This window comes from Prionailurus viverrinus, chromosome E1 (assembly GCF_022837055.1).
Source record: "Prionailurus viverrinus isolate Anna chromosome E1, UM_Priviv_1.0, whole genome shotgun sequence".
NCBI classification, from domain to species: domain Eukaryota; kingdom Metazoa; phylum Chordata; class Mammalia; order Carnivora; family Felidae; genus Prionailurus; species Prionailurus viverrinus.
Window position 1 is genome coordinate 8,056,651 of NC_062574.1, and position 19,109 is coordinate 8,075,759.

General features: G+C 53.5%; 1 protein-coding gene across 1 annotated transcript in view; it reads left to right on the plus strand.

Annotated features, from left to right (window-relative positions):
• The first annotated feature begins 8,868 nt into the window (after window positions 1-8,868).
• Window positions 8,869-19,109, plus strand: part of LOC125151923 (heparan sulfate glucosamine 3-O-sulfotransferase 3B1) — a 39,932-nt gene continuing 29,691 nt past the window's right edge. The window contains exon 1 of the mRNA XM_047833460.1: window positions 8,869-9,842. Coding sequence (XP_047689416.1) covers window positions 9,310-9,842 — 533 coding nt within the window. The 5' untranslated portion in view covers window positions 8,869-9,309. The remainder of the gene's footprint in view (window positions 9,843-19,109) is intronic.

The following is a 19,109-nucleotide window of genomic DNA, read 5'->3' on the forward strand; positions in this document are numbered from 1 at the left end:
ATAATTTACAAATCAATAAAAGAATGAGGGGAGGAAATGTAGAAAATACAATCCAAGAGAAGACCAGAAATAAGAAAAAAAAAAAAAAAAGCAAAGATGAAGGATGGAAAATAGGATCTCACATACCATGTAAAAACAGGCCATTAATTAAAATAAATTAAAATAAAATGGGAAGACTTAACTGTCTCTGTAATATTTTATTAAAATAATTATTTGTGCTAACACCTCTGGATAATAGAGGTACAGATGTCTCTTAATGGTTTCTTTGCTTTCCAATATATTCAAGGTGTTTCCTAATTTAAAAAAAAAATCTATTTTAAAAGGAGCGAAAGGGAAAGCAAATTTAGAATTAGTTTAGAAATCTTATTAAGAAGGTAGGGGGCGCCTGGGTGGCGCAGTCGGTTGAGCGTCCGACTTCAGCCAGGTCACGATCTCGCGGTCCGTGAGTTCGAGCCCCGTGTCAGGCTCTGGGCTGATGGCTCAGAGCCTGGAGCCTGTTTCCGATTCTGTGTCTCCCTCTCTCTCTGCCCTTCCCCCGTTCATGCTCTGTCTCTCTCTGTCCCAAAAATAAATAATAAAAAAAAATAAAAATAAATAAAAAGAAGGTAGGAGTAGATCTCACCAAATGCTGGCAAGGAGATAGAGAACAGAAATTCTCATCCGTTGTGGGTGGAAATACAAAATGACACAACCACTTTGGGAGACATAATGTAGTTTCTTACAAAAATAAACATATTCTCATCAAATGACCCAGCGATTGCACGGCTTTGTATTTGCCTACATAAGATGGAAAATTATGCCCACACAAAATCTGCATATGAATATTTATAACAGCTTTATTTACAATTTATGGCCCAAATTGGATGCAACCCAGTAGGTAACACCAACAGACTTCGATACATCCAGACAACAGGATATTGTTCACCAGTGAAAAGAAACGAAGGGCCCTTGGGTGGCTCAGTTGGTTAAGTGTCCGACTCTTGATTTCGGGTCAGGTCATGATCCCACAGTTCCCGAGGTCGAGCCCTGCATTCGGCTCTGCGCTGACAGCACGGAGCCTGCCTGGGATTCTCTCTCCCTCTCTCTCTGCCTCTCCCCCGATCTTGCTCACTCATGCATGTGCACTTTCTCTCTCAAAACACACACACACACACACACACACACACACACCTTAAAAAAAAAGAAATTAGGGGCGCCTGGGTGGCGCAGTCGGTTAAGCGTCCGACTTCAGCCAGGTCACGATCTCGCGATCCGGGAGTTCAAGCCCCGCGTCAGGCTCTGGGCTGATGGCTCAGAGCCTGGAGCCTGTTTCCGATTCTGTGTCTCCCTCTCTCTCTGCCCCTCCCCCGTCCATGCTCTGTCTCTCTCTGTCCCAAAAATAAATAAACGTTGAAAAAAAATTAAAAAAAAAAAAGAAATGAGCTATGAAGCCATGAAAAGACATGGAGAAATCTTAAATGCACATTGCTAAGTGAAAGAATCGAATGTAAAACAGCAACGCTATATGATATTCTGAAATCCAACTATATGATATTCTGGAAAAGGCAAAAATGGAGACAGCAAAAAGATCAGTGATTACCAGGAGCTTGAGAGGAGAGAGGGACAAGTAGATGGATGTGTTTAGGGCAATGAAATTTTCTGTGTGGCTATAATGGTGACACGCATTTCTGAAAACTTACCGAGTGTGTAACACAAAGCGTGTTATACCCTAATGTAAACTATGGACTTTACATAATAATAATGCCCATATTGGCTCATCAGTGGTAACCACTGTACTGCATTAACACAAGATATTAATATTGGGCAGAAATATGGGTGGAAACGGTGCTTGAGGAGATAAATGGGAGGTCTGTATTTTCCGTTCAACTTTTCCATCGACCCAAAACTGCTCTAAAAAATAAAGCCGATTCATTTAAAAGAAAAGTGAGGAGTCAGAATAATCATTCCCTGACCTCTCAAGAAATTACAAGAGAAAAATTACTAATGCAATTCTTCTGAAAAATAAATGGGGTCAAAGAAGAGATTGGATGTTTTTAGGTAAGCCAGCTTTCCTTCTGAAGGGGCAGAAGTCTGGTCATCCCGGCCAGTCTCAGATATCTCTGGAGGGCAATCTGAGCTCCAGAGTTTCCTGTGGGGTCAGCAAAGGATGTTGTGCCTGCAGCACAACAGGACTTCTCAACCTCTGCCCAAGCCTGCTTCCTTCACCCCCTTCCTTCTGTGGTCCCAAGGGCACTCCCTCATAAACATCCTGTAAACTCATCCTTCTCCGGCTACCTATTATCAGCTGATATCCTTGAGGAGCACGAGCTCAGGGAGAAAAACTAGACAATGAAGGTATGCCGATAAACAGTTTTTAAAAAAGTAGAGGCGTTGAATAAAACATAGACAGTGATTGAGGTAGAGTACTCAGGAGATGTTGAAGTGCAGAATGGATGCCATCCAAGAATGACCTAGCAAAACCCTATGCCAGGAGAAAGCAGAACAGCTATAATATTCTAAGTGGAAAACAAACAAAGAAACGTGTAACTGAAAGAATTTTATACCCAGCCAAAATTTTCCTCAAGTCTAAAAAGGCAATAGGCAGACATTCTCAAGGTGTCGAAGGCACAGCATCCTTGAATGCTTTCAAACAGCATCCACAATGGCCATTTATTCCATGAATCCCAATCAACTAAAAATAGGTACCAGAAATGAAGCTCTCAGATTTCTTGGCTCTGTTGAATCACATAAAAATAAAAGCAAGGGTGCCTGGATGGCTCAGTCAGTTAAGCATCAGACTTCAGCTCAGGTCATAATGTCACAGTTCGTGGATTCGAACCCCAAACTGGGCTCTGCGCGGACAGCTTGGAGCCTGCTTGGGATTCTCTCCTTCTCTCTCTGTCCTTCCCCCACTCTCTCTCTCTCTCTCAAAATGAATAAACTTAAAAAAAAAAGTGTCAATATTATCAACCTTGATAAAGTAAAATAAAGTATACAATAGTTAATTTTTTTATAGTTACAGGGGTGAAAACAGTAGAAGTGTGCCAGTTTACCCATGTTTCAGAGCAGGAAGTGAATAAATATTGTCTCTATAAATAAAGGGCATACTTTCAAAAAATGATTCCAGGGGCGCCTGGGTGGCTCAGTCGGTTCAGCGTCCGACTTCGGCTCAGGTCACGATCTCGCGGTCTGTGAGTTCCAGCCCCGCGTCGGGCTCTGTGCTGACAGCTCGGAGCCTGAAGCCTGTTTCCGATTCTGTGTCTCCCTCTCTCTCTGCCCCTCCCCTGTTCATGCTGTCTCTCTCTCTCAAAAATAAATAAAATAAAACAAAAAAATTTAAAAAAATGATTCCAAATGCACATATTTTATTTTCTTAACTTTAGAGGTATCTTTTAGGAAACCATAGTCCCAGGGATAAAGATATATATTTATTACTTCAATAATTCCTTAGTTTTATTTTATTAAAATCTTTTTTTGTTCATTCATTTATTGAGAGAGAGAGAGAGAGAGAGGGAATCCCAAGCAGGTTCCGAGCTGATTGGAGCCCGATGTGGGGCTTGAACTCACAAACCATGAGATGGAGAAGGAAACTGGGGGAGCAGGCCTGGGCAAAGTGACAAGTTCAGCTGTGATGCAGGCCCAACCTGCTTTGCCTGCCCCACAGGAAGCTCCAGGGCTGGGCTAGCCCTCCAGAGGTGGCTGGGGGGCAGGGGGCGGTTGCTGGGATGGCCAGACCTCTACCTCTGCACGGGTCACTGGATGGGGCCACCCTGGGAAGGAGTAGGCCATTCAGCCCAGCAAGCTGCTGTGTACAGTTCTCTGCAGTCATGGAGGGGGTCCCATCAGTGTCCACCACATGAGGAGCTGATGAGTTGGGGGAGATGGGAAAGAGACATCCTTGACCCAGGAATGACGAGTTCCAGAGCAGTGATGGGGTCCCTCTGTGCTGGGCTGCCTGCCGGCTTCCTCCATTGTGACAAGAGGGAAGAAGGGGGATTGGGGTGGGTGTTAGTGTGGAGGTTTGGTGGTGAGAAGGTGTAGACGATCCTCTGTTAGCATCTATGTTCTCAAAGAAGCTCAGAGAAAGACTGTCACTTGGCAAAGGGGGCCTCCTGGAGACACTTATGGGAGTTGCAGGAGCGTTAATGAGACCATAGTAGGTTTGCGGAGGGACAATTAGTTAGGTCCTGTCACCTCTGTGGCATGATTTCCTCCAGCACCCTGGGCTCTAGCCAGGAAGGTGGAAGACAGGATTGGCCTTGGAGGGTTCCGTTGCCCGCAGGGTACAAATGGAGGAAGAGAAGGGCCGAAGGCATTTGCTGGGCAGGAGCACAATGACAGACAATGTTACTGGGGCTCAGAGGATTGTGTAACTTACTCAAAGCCACACAAGCCAACTGGGTTGGCAACCAGTTTAGGAACAGGAGCCCAGGTCTGGTGTATCCCATTTGGGGCCCTGGCAGGAAAGACAGGGCACATTCCGAGACTGGGTAATAAAAGGACTAGGTAACTTCCAGAGATGCTGGAGGAGCAGAGGACACACAGGAAAGGAGCGCTGCCTGAGCACTAGTAATGGCCAGGTCTGAAGAGGTGAAGGGGACGGCCATGCCAGGGCCTGGCGACAGTGTGGAGAGGACTTCCCCATGACTTCCAGGAAGGGACGCAGCCAGCCTTTGATGGCCCAGCCAAGAGGGACCTTGGCGTAAGTACCTCTCCCTCGGTCTCCCCACCATTCCCTGCCCCCCCACACCCCAGTTTGGCGGAGGGCAAGGAAACTAACGGGCTCTGGGCAAGGTGCGAAGTGGAATCAGAGCACAGCCTTGAGGCCTCCGGATACAAGTCACCGAACCAGTCTGGGCATCAAGCTTCTTTTATCTGTAAGATCAGAGCAGTCACCTGCCTCCTGTGATTTGCAGAGGGCCCTTCCTGCCCCGCGGAGCTGACCGCGCACCCCTGCGTGGGCCGGCGGGTCCTACCCACACTGGGCCTGCACGTGCGCTCCCTTGGGTGCAGGGGGAGCGCAGCGGTGGGAAGCGCTTCCTTGCCCTGGGGAAGCCCTCCAGCCGCCTCACCGGGAATTTCGAGCCCCGCCTCCGCCTGGCCAGCGGCTCCCCCCCCCCCGCCCCCGCGCGGCGGGGCAGGTGCCCCCCTCCCCCCCCCCCCCCCCCCCCCGAGAGCGGCGCCCTCCACCCCCGGGGGGACATGGGGATGATGCGGCCATCTAGACCACGCGGGAGAGTTGGGAGGCCACAAGGACTCCGGGGTGCGCCGGGAGGCGCCGCAGGAGCCCAACTGGGGGTGGGAAGTCCCCTTCCCTGTCCGCTCGGCAGCCAGCGATCCCCGCCTCCCGCCACCCGCAGCTGTCGGAGCGCCCCCTGGCGGGCGGGCATCGGAGGCGCGGCCCCCGCCGGCGGCCGCGCGGGGAGGAGGGGGAGCGAGCTTGCAGCTGCAAAGCCCCGGGAGGCCTCCTAGCTGGGGTGCGGGGGTGGGACGGGGGCTCCGGAGAGCGGAGGAGGGCCCGGGTTCCGGTGACGGCCCCGCTGGGAGCAGCGCTGGGGCACCGACCCGGGAGGCCGAGGGTCACGAGGCCGAGCTGGCAGCGGGCTCGAGCAGCTGCGGGCGCCTCCCTTCCCGAGGCCAGAATCGGAGAAACTTCAGGCGGAAAGTACCGCGGGGATCTTTGGGCTCAAGTCCCCTCTTTTACAGATGGGGAATTCTAGGGCCAGGGAATGACCCGACTGGGTCGCAGGGCGGGTCGTCGGCCGGACCCGGGGGAAGAGGAAAAGGGACTGGCTCCCTAAGGCGGCCCTGTCCCTTTGCTGCCAGTTTAGAACAACCCCCCCCCCCCCGCCGTCCCAGGTGAGCACCCCATTAGGTAATCCCAAACCAACCAACCAAAATACCACATGAACCTCACAGGGTTACTCAAATGGAACCGGCTCCTTTCTAGGATTTCCGAATGCAAACATTTTGCATCCTCTCACCAAAAGTAAACCTTTCTCCAGTTTTGGGGCGGCGCTTTAGCGGCCGGCCCGGCTCGGGGGTGGGGGGACCCGGCACTGCTGAGCAATGTTTAAGGACAGGGTTCAAACTGGGTTCACGGTCAGCTTCGCCACCAGCTCTGTGCGGGGTGACACTGGGGTTCCGCGTCCGCAGTAGGGGAGGATGGGGGAGGGACGGCGTTGGCCAAAGGCGGACCCTGTAGCGGCAGCCCAGGCGTGGGGACTTGGCGGGGCGCGTTCCGAGCCCGGCGGACCCACCAGCCAAGTGGACGGAAGGGCCAAGGGGCCAGCTGCTCCGCCGCCGCCTCACAGCCCAGCCCCGGCGCTGCACAGGCCGCAGATGACCCGCCGACCTCGGGCGGCAGAAACCCCTGGGCGCCGGGAGCAGCGAGAACTCCCCCATTGTTCTGGGGCGGATTGAAGGCGCGCCGGGAGGAGGCGGGCGGCGACCGGGCTCTGGGGTGCTCAGCTCTGCGGAACGCCCGGGGCAATTTCCGATGCCCACGTTTTTGCTTCCACTCCCTCCCCCTCTTCACCCCCGGAAAAAAAAAAAAAAAAGCCCTCCATATATCCGGCGACTTGATTTGTAATTCCCTACTTGTTTTCTGTTACACTCGACTTCTCTAACCCTCAGGACACAGACCATTTTTATTAGGAAAATCCTTAAAAACATACGCACACTTACAAGCTGTAAGATTCGCACCCAACCAGGCCTGAAGTTAGCCACACCGGGAGGTACAATTCGCCAGAGCACTACCGCTCTCTCCCCTAAATCTTCGACTCCACAACCCCCTAGCTCCTACCCCCCAATAGTAGGAATTCATGAAAGACACATCCTTTGGAGATACCCTTTCCTTCTTGCATTTCCAAAATAAACCGTCGGTCTGATGCTCAGAAGAGCATTCTCGTGTTTTAAGAGTTAAAAAGACATTAATGATTAATTAAATTTAAAATGAGGCCAACAAGTCACTTCTGAAGAATACAGCATCCCAGCGACAGGGGAAAAGAAAAGTTGGAAAGAAATCCTCCCTGCGAACCAAAAAAAGAGGCAGGGAAATCCTCTACCTAAATTACACTCCCCCCCCCCCCCCGTCGCCCCCTCCCCCCCTGGCAGTTTTGTGCGAAAATGTCTTGGGCTCAAGGTAGTTAGTTACAAAGAGGTGGCCCGGGGCACAGCTGGGGCGCGTGGGTCCCGTGGCGGCCTCTAGGTCACCGCCGCCTCCCTCTGGCGCATTTTCGAGCCGGAGGTGCTAAGGCCAGGCTGTGTCTTTGTCTGTTTGTTGTTGTCGTTGTTTTCCGTGTGCTCCCGACACTCGGGAACCGGAGCCGGAGTGGGGCTGCGGGGACTCGGGGCGCTTGGGGACATTTACTCCGGGAGCGAGAGTGCGCGGGGCTGGCGGCCGAAGTCTGGTGTCTGGTGACGAGCAGGGCGGAGGGAGGTCAGTTGTGCAGTGCAGGTTTGCGCCGACACTGAAATGCAGCGTGGGCGGCGGCTCCGGGTGAGTCACCCCGGGGGGCGACACTCAGCCCCGGGGGCCGCGCTGGGGTGGGAATCGGAAGGAACGTTCTGTCCCGGAAAGGCGCGAAGCCGGGCGTTGGAGGCCCGCTGGCCCCGCCGGAGCCGCGTGTGCAGGCACTGAAAGCTTTCCGAACACGACCGGGATGAACTTGAACATCCCGAGCTTCCGAACTCCAGCCGCCGGGGCGAGAATGCGGCAGCGCTGGGCCCCCCTCGCCCTCGCTTCCGCAGCGAGGGTTTACAGCTCCGCTCCCGCGCCCCGAGGGTCCCTTTGCACAAGAGAGCTGCTGGGGGGAGCGGCTTCCACTGGGTTTGGGCTTAAATAAAGAGCAGCTCAGCGATCGATTTGCTCCAAGTTGAGAAAACAACACCTGATAATTAGTGTAACAGGTCAGCAGACCAAACCGCCTCCTAGATGAAGGCGCATGGAAAGCTGGCCTTAACGTTTATTCAGGGAGAGGGGGAAAGAGAGAACGTTTTCTTAAACCCACGGTCCTCCCACAAACTCAGATCCGGACAAAACTTTCTGCACGTGACGTTCACACTCCCTTTTCGACCACGAAGCCTTTCACCAGACTCTACCTCACAGTTAATTTTCTTCCTTCGCTCCCCCGACCTTTCCTGCCAGTTAGGGAGCAGAGGGAAGATTTTTCTTGAGGACAGTTTACACCGATCTCAGTTAGCTCGCAGCCCGAAAGAGAGCAACTCCTGGCAAAAAAAAAAAAAAAAAAAAAAAAAAGGAAGGAAAAACTTTTTTAAAAAAGTTGACAGCCTTTTACAAACTTTCCACTTAAACTTCCGACACCGGTGCCTGTTCCGGGTCCCCGGCGTGGGATGGTCGCTTTGGGGGGGGCTGCAGGCATCTCTGGCCTGACTCTCGCGCCTCCAACCCCCTTCCTACCGCACAACACACACACACACACACACACACACACACACACACACACCCCTCGGGCCCGCCAGCAAGACATCTGGGTCGGGACTCGAGGGCAACTACACGCCAAGGCTGGCTCCAGGGCAGCGAGGGAGCAAAGGCGCGCGGGAGCCGGAGCGCACGACCGCACCGCTTGGCGGGGTCGGACCTCTCCCAACCCTCAGCCGATCCAGCATCCTTCCGACCATCTGCTCCTGTCACCAGCTCCTGGCTCCGCCCCCCTGAGCCCGCCCCTTGCCCCGCAGCCAATAGCAACCTCCGACCTCTCTCCACCGCCCCAAACCCTTTCCACACCCCCACGTTCCGGGAGCCGGTTGGCTGCCGAACGCTCAGCGGAGCGCCTGTATTTGCAGAGCGCTCCGGGTTTCTGGTAGGTGGACGGAGCCGTCAGTCCGGAAGGCTGGGCCCGCCCACCCCACCTCGGTCTCGGGCTCTCTTCCTGCGCAGTTCTTCGCAGCCTCCGCGGGGAAGTGCCGGGGCCGCTCCCGAGGCTCAGTGGGCAGGACCGCGAGAAGGCAGCCCCGGCGAGCGGCCGTGCGCACCGTCTGGAGTGGCCGGGGAGCCGGGGCGCGGCGTCCTCTTGCCCGAGCAGGAGCACCCTTCGGGCCAGCAGTTGCCGCCACCCCGACTTTCGTTCCAGTTGAAGCTCCTCTCGGGCAACATGTCAAAAGCCGCCACCGCTACAGCTGCCGCCGCCACCTGGGGAAGAGCGGCAGCGGCGGCGGCGGCGGCGGCGGCGGCCGCGGGCGCGCGGGGGCAATAAACCGACCCGCCCGGGCGTCCTGCGGGCCAGGGAACCCCCTCCGCGCTCACAGCTCCGGCGGGCCCCGCGCCATGTGCTGAGCCATGTACCTCGCCGCGCCCCCAGGCTGCGCATGGGGCAGCGCCTGAGCGGCGGCCGATCCTGCCTCGATGTCCCCGGCCGGCTCCTGCCGCAGCCGCCGCCGTCCCCGCCACCGGTGAGGAGGAAGCTCGCGCTGCTCTTCGCCATGCTCTGCATCTGGCTCTACATGTTCCTGTACTCGTGCGCCGGCTCGTGCGCCGCCGCGCCCGGGCTGCTGCTGCTGGGCTCGGGGTCCCGTGCCGCCCACGCCCCGCCGGCCCCGGCTCCGGGTCCCGACGGGACTACCCCCAGGCTGCCGTTCCAGGCGGCGCCGGCCACCCCGGCCGAGGGCGCCGCGAGCCAGGAGGAGCAGAGTCCCGAGATGCCGGACTCCCCCAGCCCCATCTCCAGCTTCTTCAGTGGGTCCGGGAGCAAGCAGCTGCCGCAGGCCATCATCATCGGCGTGAAGAAGGGCGGCACGCGGGCGCTGCTCGAGTTCCTGCGCGTGCACCCCGACGTGCGCGCCGTGGGCGCCGAGCCCCACTTCTTCGACCGCAGCTACGACAAGGGCCTCGCCTGGTACCGGTGAGTTTCCCCAGCAGGGCCAAGGGCAGGGGCGGCAGCCGCGATCCAGACCCGCAGAGGACGGAGACGTGGCATGTGCCGGGGAAGTGACAGGGGTACAGCCTCCGACCCCCGGGGGGCGGGGTGGGGCAGACAGAGGAATACAGCGGCGGCGCCCGGAATCCCGCCCCGGCATGGTACCGGGTGCTCGGGGCTCCACTCGCCACAACCCATAGAAACTTCCCGAGGAGGTCTGGCAGCTCCGTGGCCTGCGGTGCCCCTAGAATTAATCAAAGGGGGGTGGTCAGCGACTGGACCCTCTTAACTGTGGCCGTTTCCCAAAGCGACCAATCCAGATCTACTCGTATTTTATTTTTCCTCCCGGAGCGCCGGGACGTTCTGCGCCTAGCCGGTCACGGTCTCCACCCTAGACCAACTTCCAGAGCGGTTTCTGCTCTCCAGATGGGGAGGGGGGTGGGACAGACCGACGGCGTCTGTAAACTTTTTTGTTACAGTCGAACTCCTGGCTGGAACCCGAAGACGGCCAGACCCGCTTGGCTGGCGGGCAGCTTGGGCTCGGGAGGGCGAGCTGGGCGGGTGGCCCGGCGCCTCCGCCCGGCAGCCGGGCGGGCGGCGCGGAGCGTGGAGCGGTGCTGGTCCCTGTCGGGCAAAGGCGCGCACTGCAGCCGGCGGGAGCGGCGCGCGGCTTTGAAGGCTCCGGGGCTCCGGGGCGCCGCCGGCGCTGCTCGCTCGTTTCCGCCTCCCGGGCCTGGGTGCCGGGAGAGCGCGGGCCGGGACGCGTGTGTCCGCGGCCCTGCACTACGTCGGGGTGCAAAGAATGTGAGGGGTTCGTTGATTGAGAAATGTACTTTTCCCGAAGGTCGGGCCTTTAAAAAATGTCGTTTTTCGGGTCAGGTTGTGGGGTCGGGTTGCCGAGGGGCAGCGTGCGGCCCTTGGGGTCATAATCACGACCTCTGCCCAACGCTTTCCAAAGCTACTCGTCTTTGGAGTGAGCTTTTGGGTTGACCGAGCTTCCGGTGAGGCGCGGATGGACAGGGGGTCCAGACTCCGGCCTTGGAAAAACTTGGTCGCCAACCAGGAGCCCGGCCAACGGCCTACACCCCTTCTCTGGTCCTGAGCCCCCAACCCTCGCGAGTGTGACTCTGGAGTGGCCGGCAGGCAGTCCTCCAGGCCCAAGATGCTCGGGACTTCGGGGAAACAAAAGGGGAGAGTCGAACCGAACCCGCGTTCCCTGCTCCCATCCCCCGCCCCCAGGCCCCGCGAAAGATAAAAGGGGGCTGACCCCGCGGATTAAAATCCCTCTCTTCCCAGCCTTGCCCTCCCGCTCCCTTTTGTCCTTAATGTTTTTATTATTGTCAGGAGTTGCCCGAGTCTCAAGGTTTAGCCAGCCGTGACAGTCACGCTTCCCACCGTTGCCGGGCTCTGGTGTCCGACGTCTGGATTCGCGTCCGGGCTCCGGCAGCTCGCTGGTGGCGCTGAGCCTCAGTGCTCCCATCCGCGCAGTGGGGATCCTGTGGTTGCCCCCGCCCCGGGCGGAGAGGAGCGCGCGGGTGCGCTCGCGTGCCCGGCAGCCACGTGGGGGCCTCTCCGGGTGTCAGTGCCGTCGGCTGCCTTGTTGTTCCTGCTTCTGCCACCACCTGCCCTCTTCCTCCAGGGATGAGCAATCTGGGGGCCGGGAGGGCAGGAACGTCTTTTCAGGGGGAACCCGCCGGGGGCCGGAGGCAGCCTGGCGTTTTCTAAGATCCGAAAGCTAGGGGCCGGGTCGGGAGGACCCGGCTGGAAAATCGCCGAATCGGCGGAGTCAGGCGGTTTTAGAAGCACCTGGGGCAGATACGGAAATCCCCACTGGAGGATTCGCGTGGTGTCTAGGCGGCCGCGCTCCACCTGCCACGTTCCTTTCGATGGACTCAAAACTGCGGAATAAAGAGCGAAGCCGCGTTGGAAAGGCTCGCCGCGCGCCTGCAGCGGGCAGCGCAGCAGCCGGGGAGCCTCGGGCGGGACCTGCGCCCGGGGGGGAGGGGGGGGCGCGGGGCGACCGGACTTGGGGGAGGCGGGGGAGCCTCGTCGTCTTCCCTTACCAGCTCCCGGAACCGAGGGGCTGGACTGACGGGGACCGGGAGGCCCAGGGCCCGCGGCGGCCACCCCGCGGACCGGGGTGGCGGGAGGAGCAAAGTGCAGACCCCGCGGCTCGCCCCCCGCGCCGCGGTCCCGGGCTGCCCCAGCAGCGCCCGGCGGGGCCGCAGGCTTAGTGGGTGTCTCTGTGAAAAAACAAGACAAAACTCAAGGCTTTTAAGGGCCATCTGCTTACTTCGTTTTTTTAATTGATGAAGGATATTCTGGATGTCTGGGCACATGTGTGGACTTAATTATTTTGAAGGCAGCCGTTTTAACTTGAGACAGACCACACCGGGAGGAAACGCCTGTCCCACGACGCTTTTCCTAAAATGCGGTGCCCGGGGAGCACCCCTCGCCCTGGCCGGAGTTCGTTCTCTGGGCTCAGCCGAGCCTAGCTCCTCGCCAGAGGTGTGTCCCATTGTATCTATCTCCCGCTGTGTCCGGACGGTCAGGCCGCAGACTGCAGAAGAGTGTAAATAATAATTAACCGGAGAGTTGCAGTTCGCGTACTGGTTAAAACGTGTTCTCAGAAGCAGAGAATAATAGGAGAGAGGGGAAGACATTTTGAAGGCACTAAGAAGCTAGAGGCACGGATGGTTGAATCCGAGAGTCAGGCGTGGCGGTCCGTGGGGGAACCGGGGTCTTGGCTGTGTCTGAGCAAGTCGTTAATAGGTTTAATCGGTTGATAACACACTGTTGCTAGTGGCCTAACCGGTAGCCCAGAGCCTGGGCAGATTTGCGTTAAGTCTTTGGATTTGATCGTAGGTCTTTTACCCTTGGCAGAATGAGACAGTAGCAGGCCGAGCTGCAGGGATCATGGTAGGAAGGAGCCTACCAGGGTGGCGACACACGGAGCTGACCTTGCCACCCGCCAGGAATCAGGAGTTTTCTGCTGCTTCACCTGCTGCTGCAGGAAAAAAAAAAAAAATTGTTAGTAAGTGCGGTTCATCTGCTCCGGACCTGCGTGTTTTAGTCTGGGATTAAGACTCTTGGGGGTTTATTTTTCCAGTCCATTATCCAGCTCGCTCTTGCTCTGATCAGGCCTCCCAAACTTCACAGGTGCTTCGAGGACCCCATGGGTTGGCTTATCAAGACTTGGGGTGAAACCCGCCTTTACCTTCTGTTCCATGGTGGTGAAGGTGTTTGAGAAAGAACGGGGCCACCTTACGTACCCCCAGGTGGAGAAATCACCCACCGCCTACACTGAGGCTCTGAACACTGGTTTAAACTTGGAATTTAAAATTAAATATGTGCATTCTGTAGGAAGTTTCTCTTTTTGATTTGGCTTAAGCTCGGTAGATTTTCAAGAATTTTAATGACCCCAGTTTGGGAATTAAGTTAGCTAAATATTGTGTGATTACTATCGTGAATTTTTTTTTTTTTTTTAAGAGAACTATGCCTTAGATGTTACAGCGCCAGAACCCCTTCCCCGCCTTGACTCTTCTTTCCATTTTTGGTTGTACAAAGAATCTGACACTTTAATGCTGTGGCCACGTTAGAAAAAAAAAAAAAAGTATGGCGTGTGGGTGGTTTTATAATGTTGATAGCTAACACTTACTGAATGTTTTCCCTGTGTGCCAGGCACTGTTTCAAGTTTTACAGGATTAGCACATTTAATCCTGGTTACAGTCCTGTGAAGTAGGTACTTCTTATAGGCCAAGAAACACAGGCACAGAGAGGTTAAGCGACTGGCCCAAGGCCTCACAGCCAGAAAGTGACAGAGCTTAGTATAGCAACCCAGGAGGTTCTGATCCAGAGGTCACTCTGGGCTGTGCTCCCTCCTTGCTTAAAGTGACCAGGACAGGAGGCTGGTCATAGATGAGGAGTTCAGAACTGGGTTAGCTTTGGAAGAGTTTTGAGTTGTCTCTTGTACCTCTCATGACCTCAGTGTAGACTGCTCACTTACATCAGCCCCAGAATAGGAGAGTTGCTGCATCCCATGTTGGCTTATAAACTAGAGTAAGGATAATTCTATCACTATAGAAGTTTCATTTCTATGCCTGCACAGGACAGAGCCAAAGGAGTCATTAAAATTACAAAAATATCCTCAAATACAAAGGCTGAGAAAACATGATGTCCCTACAGAGTAGATTTATTCTCTTCCATTTGCCCTGTTTTTTTTTTTTTGTTTTTTTTTTTTAAGGCTGGGGAGGGGGGTGTGTGGGAGGGCATAGAGTTAAAGTAAGATGTTCCAGAACTTTCTTGGGATGAATTTATTCATTAAAAAACAAAAAAACAGTCCCCCAAATCAAAACTGAAAACTTGCACTTACCAAACCAGAAGACCGTTAAAACGAACACTTGGAGCAGATTTCTTTAGAATTAGATTCTAACACCCAGTAACTTCGGAAATCTCGGACTTGAAAGCCAGCAGCGGAAAATAGCAACTCTTCCTACGCTTCGATTTCCCAAATGCCGAGGAAACTAATTTCTCCTCTGTTTTCCTAGACTAGCTCTGAAAACTTGGTGGCAAGGACGGCTTCTGTCTTCACTGAGGGAAATTTAAGATACGATCTGATTGGAGATAATCCTTTTTGAAGTAATTGCACTTTCTCAGTCCTGGAGTTCAAACCAAATATGCAACTCACTTCAAGCTGCTGGGTGAAGATCAAAAATCTCCATTTATATGCAACAATTTGAAATACAAACCATCATGTTACAGAGCTGTCAAGATTTATTAGCAAGACAGTGCAGCATGTGTTGAACTCTGTTTTTAATTAGGCACCTAAATTAGACCATAAAATGGTTGATTAATCTTTTACAAGTTGAGGGGAAAATATAACATAAATTAACCTAATCATAAGTGTTTCCCCAGATGCTCTGAGTTAATAAAATAGTCAATATTTAATAGCAACCTATTTGTTTTAGATTAAAAAAATGCTGAAATGTAGGAATTACACTTCTCTTTCAAGTGATAGGGCATTATTGAACAGGCCTTTAAAAAAAATCAGCCTAAAAAATTTTTTTTTAAATTAAAATATTAAAAAATATTTACCGAAATAAGATACCATAATTAGGAATTAAGTGTGGAGTAAACTAGATTTTGCCTTTTTAACAGAGCCATGAGTATTAAAAACTTAGCATTTAATAGAGACTAATATTTATAAAGACATGTCCCCAGCTAAAGTTGTATTGTTTGAGATTTTTGAAGTGATCTGTCACAGCTGTTTTTCTAGTTTGGGTGTTTTATTTTTTTGTTTGAAGCAAAACTTTTTGAGATTAAAAACAAGTCAATGTGCCACACAACCTCATTCCAAACGCATATGCTGGTTTTACCTTTTTGTTTAAAACGTGTTGTGTAGGATATAAGGTTTTCTGATTACATAAGTTGACCCTTAAATAAATTTTTTTTTTTAAGATTTTTATTTATGTTTGAGAGAGAGACAGAGTGTGAACCGGGGAGGGACAGAGAGAGAGAGGGAGACACAGAATCCGAAGCAGGCTCCGGGCTCTGAGCTGTCAGCACAGAGCCCCACGCGGGGCTCGAACTCACAGACTGAGATCATGACCTGGGCCGAAGCTGGACACTTAACCGACTGAGCCACCCAGGCGTCCCAAGTTGACCCTTTTTAATCACTAACATTACTTAGAATTAAAAGTGCTCCAGGAATTTAAAAAGGAAAAGAAAAAAAAACAAACCCAGCCCACTAGTGTTCTGAATCCAGGAAGTGGCATTTATTTAGAGCTTCAGAAGTGACCAAGATCGCTTGCAAGACTGCTTTCTGTGTCAGTAGTTTTTCAATACTTTGTGTCCTCACTCTATGAACATGGAAATTCACTTGATTGACAGAGACACAAAATGTCTACTCGAAAGGCAGCGCATAATGAGCATTTCTTTTGCTGTGAATAGAGTTAGGTTCCAAATAGGGCGCTACCTCTCTCATTTAACAGTGGGTGATTTCAGACAGTAAGGGAAATTTCGGCGCTAGGCTGCTGGGACAGTCAGGAATCCCAGCAACATGAATTCCCGAAGTATGTGGCATATTTTCAAGGGTAATGGATACAATATGGTGCCTACCTCAAATGAAAACATTTACCATGACGGAGAAGAAATAAGATACTGGTATCTTTGAAAGCTACTTGTAAGTAGAGCATGAAGCTTTTTCTAATATTTAAAAGATTACCTTGTTAGAAATCTCCGATCGCTCTCAAAGTATACCAAAATAAAACTAACACCCAATAAAACTGGTGTTAGTTACCGGTGTGTGTGTGTGTGTGTGTGTGTGTGTGTGTGTGTGTATATATAATATATATTTATATATTTATATATTTTATATATATTTTCTGAATTTAGATATGGGGAAAAGTTGAGAAGGGAGAAGCAATTACCAGCTTGAATAACATGATGATAAATATTTTTCATTGCAGCCAAGAGGCTATGTGTCAAAATACTGTTAATGCTAATAAAACCCATTCATTTTCTTTGCAGATAGAGAGGAGTTGTTGATTTCCCTTATATCTACATCTTAAATTCTTTAAACACACACTTTTGTGGCTTGAAACGTTAAAAATAGCTTACATTCCTGGGTCACTCAAAAAATTTTACCTCCTTGCATCATGGGTGCAACATGTTTAAAGAGCAAAGCTGTACTGAACAGTGTGTTCGCCCCCCAGAGAGAGTTGCTTTTAGAAACTGGTAGGACGGTGGATCCGGTTAGAGAGGCACTACAGAGGGCCACTGGGATTTTCTACTTGCATTGTAATAAAAGTATGTATGTACATACATACATTCACTGGGACTTTAATTTGGTATGTTTGTTACGGAGCAGATAAGCTCTTGGGATAAAATATTTTTCTCCTAAATTCAGCAAATGTGTTAAAAGAAGACTCTGGTGTAGCATCAGGTTTGGTTGTTATTTAAGCCCAGGCTGGACTCCCGTCTTGCAAAGGGGTCGGTATTTTTAAACACTTTGGACAAGAGTGTGAATGATTCCATGTGTTCTTCAAGCAGCTTGGGGGCGGAGGATTGAGACCCCCTGTTCTCCCCCCCCCCCCCCCCCCCCAAATCTCTGTCGCACTCAGTGCACAGGGTTACACTTGCTCAGAAACTCATACAGTGCTGTTAGATTGTTCTGGGCAACGTGAAGCTTGCGGGCAACAAATGGAGAGTGAAAGAAATATACATATATGGGAAAGAGAAGTGAGAAGCGGCAGATTTCTCACGCACACCCTCGACTGAATGGCGGAGGGGCAGGAGGGAAGATATGATGACAGAAGTGTCCGGCATGGCCCCACAAAGACCCCCGGCGCGGCCACGTGTCTGCCACCATCGGGGAGCTAGCCGAGCGCTCGCCTAGACCCGGCGTCTTGGAAGGTGGCACAGAAAATGGCTCCGCGGCTGGGATCCGTCAGCACGGTCCCTGTGTCGCGTGGGATCACTACATCTGGTCCAGGATCGCTGAGCCCCGGAGACAGATGGCGGAGCTTCCCTTGTCGGGGGCGTGGCGGGGGCGGCCCCTCCGCCCCCGCGGGTCGCCCGCCGCTTCCACGTGACCAGCCCGAGCGCCCCGCTGCAGCCTCACCTGTTGGGTCGAGCCGGGCGGAGCAGCCCGCGCTCGCGGTGGCGGGGAGGGTGCCGGCGGGCCGCGGCCGTGCGCTGATTGGTCCGAACGGTTTCCAGGAGGCCAATGGCGCTCCGCCTGCGAGGCAGCCCCGCCCAGAGTGGGCGGGCAGAGCCGGGGCGGGCGGGATTTCCCCGCCGCCAGCCATCCCTCGGGTGGGGTTAAGCGGGTCCTGAGCCCTGGTCGTCCTCCCAGCCCGACGCCCCGGCGGGTCCGTTTGCTCGCTTTCTTTCTTTCCCCGCCCTCTGTGTGCTCGGAACCCTCCGGCACAATTTCCCCTGCCTCCTGGAGGGGAGGTGTGTGTTCTCGAAGTATATGCCTCCGTCGGGTAGAGCTGGGGGTGCAGATCGGGCTCGGCCTCGCTGAATCACTGGCTGGTCGGGGCGCGGGCGGAATGAATGAGTTCTTGAGATGGGCGAGGAAACTGCCTTTTTAAGGAGAAGGGGATGAGATGGCTCGGAAGGAAGTGAATCGGCAGAGTCCGTTTTCAAGCAGCATGTGTGTTCTCTTTCTCTCTGGGGGAGGAACTGTGTTCTCCTGGGTTCACTCACTTCTGTAATGGGTGCCTGGAATGCGAGTCAGCAGGTCCCGTGGGCACCCCAAACTAGCTTTATTTTTCCTGAATGGGGCCGGTTAAAGGGCAGGATGAAGAGAAAAGGTGGAAAAGGCCCCGCGTGGGGAGGAGAGGAGGCTAAGGAAAAAGCAAGTAACTCAAGCCCCTTCTGATTCCTGAGTCTCTGCTGGACGGAGACCAGGTGGCTCAGCGCCCCCCTTCTCTCCCCCCCCACCCCCCCGACAGTGCCCTGAGTCCAGCAGCTGCCCCCTACCCGCAGGGGGTTGGAATGGCTCCGCGTGTGCAACCCCGGAGCGCCCTTCTGCCCCCAGCCCCCAGCCTGCATATGGACATTCACAAGGTTACCCTTGTTTAGTGCAGCGGAAGGTTCGAAGGACCACCTTAAAACGCCTCCTGTCACGATGGATTGATACCATGCACTGGGACCACTGTCGTGCATTTGGAACAGACCCTATTTTGGAGGGCGGATCTTTTGCAGAGATGCAGGAGATGATCTGTATTAAAAGAACGGGGCGTTGGCCTAAGACAATGCTCTTTGCTGCAGGAGATGTTGAAGAAATGCAGGATTTGGATCTCGGGTCCATTAAAGTAGTCTCCCCAGGGGAGAAGACACACTAAGCAGACAATTAAGAGAACAGTCTTATACCCCCAGATCACTCCCAGTTCCTTCCCCCCCAGCTGAAGGCCTCTCCCTCCCCCGCCAACTTGCTTGTTTCCAGACCTGGCTCAGCCCAGCCATTCCTCTTGATGTGCTGTTCCTAGGGTCCCTGGTGCCCTCCAGGCTGATTGTTCCAGAAATCTCCAGACACTTAGCATATGCTAGTGCTGCCAGTTAACACAGATACACAAAGAAGTAAACATCCTGTTCCCAGCCCAGAGCTTTTACAGAAGCCCCAAGTGGGTGAGTGGGTGTGGGGGGGAGGGGTGAGCACAGAGAATAGGGGAGGAGAGCGATCGCTACTTTGTCACTGACTTGAAACACTCAAATGGAGGAAGTCAAAGGTGACCATTTTGAGCC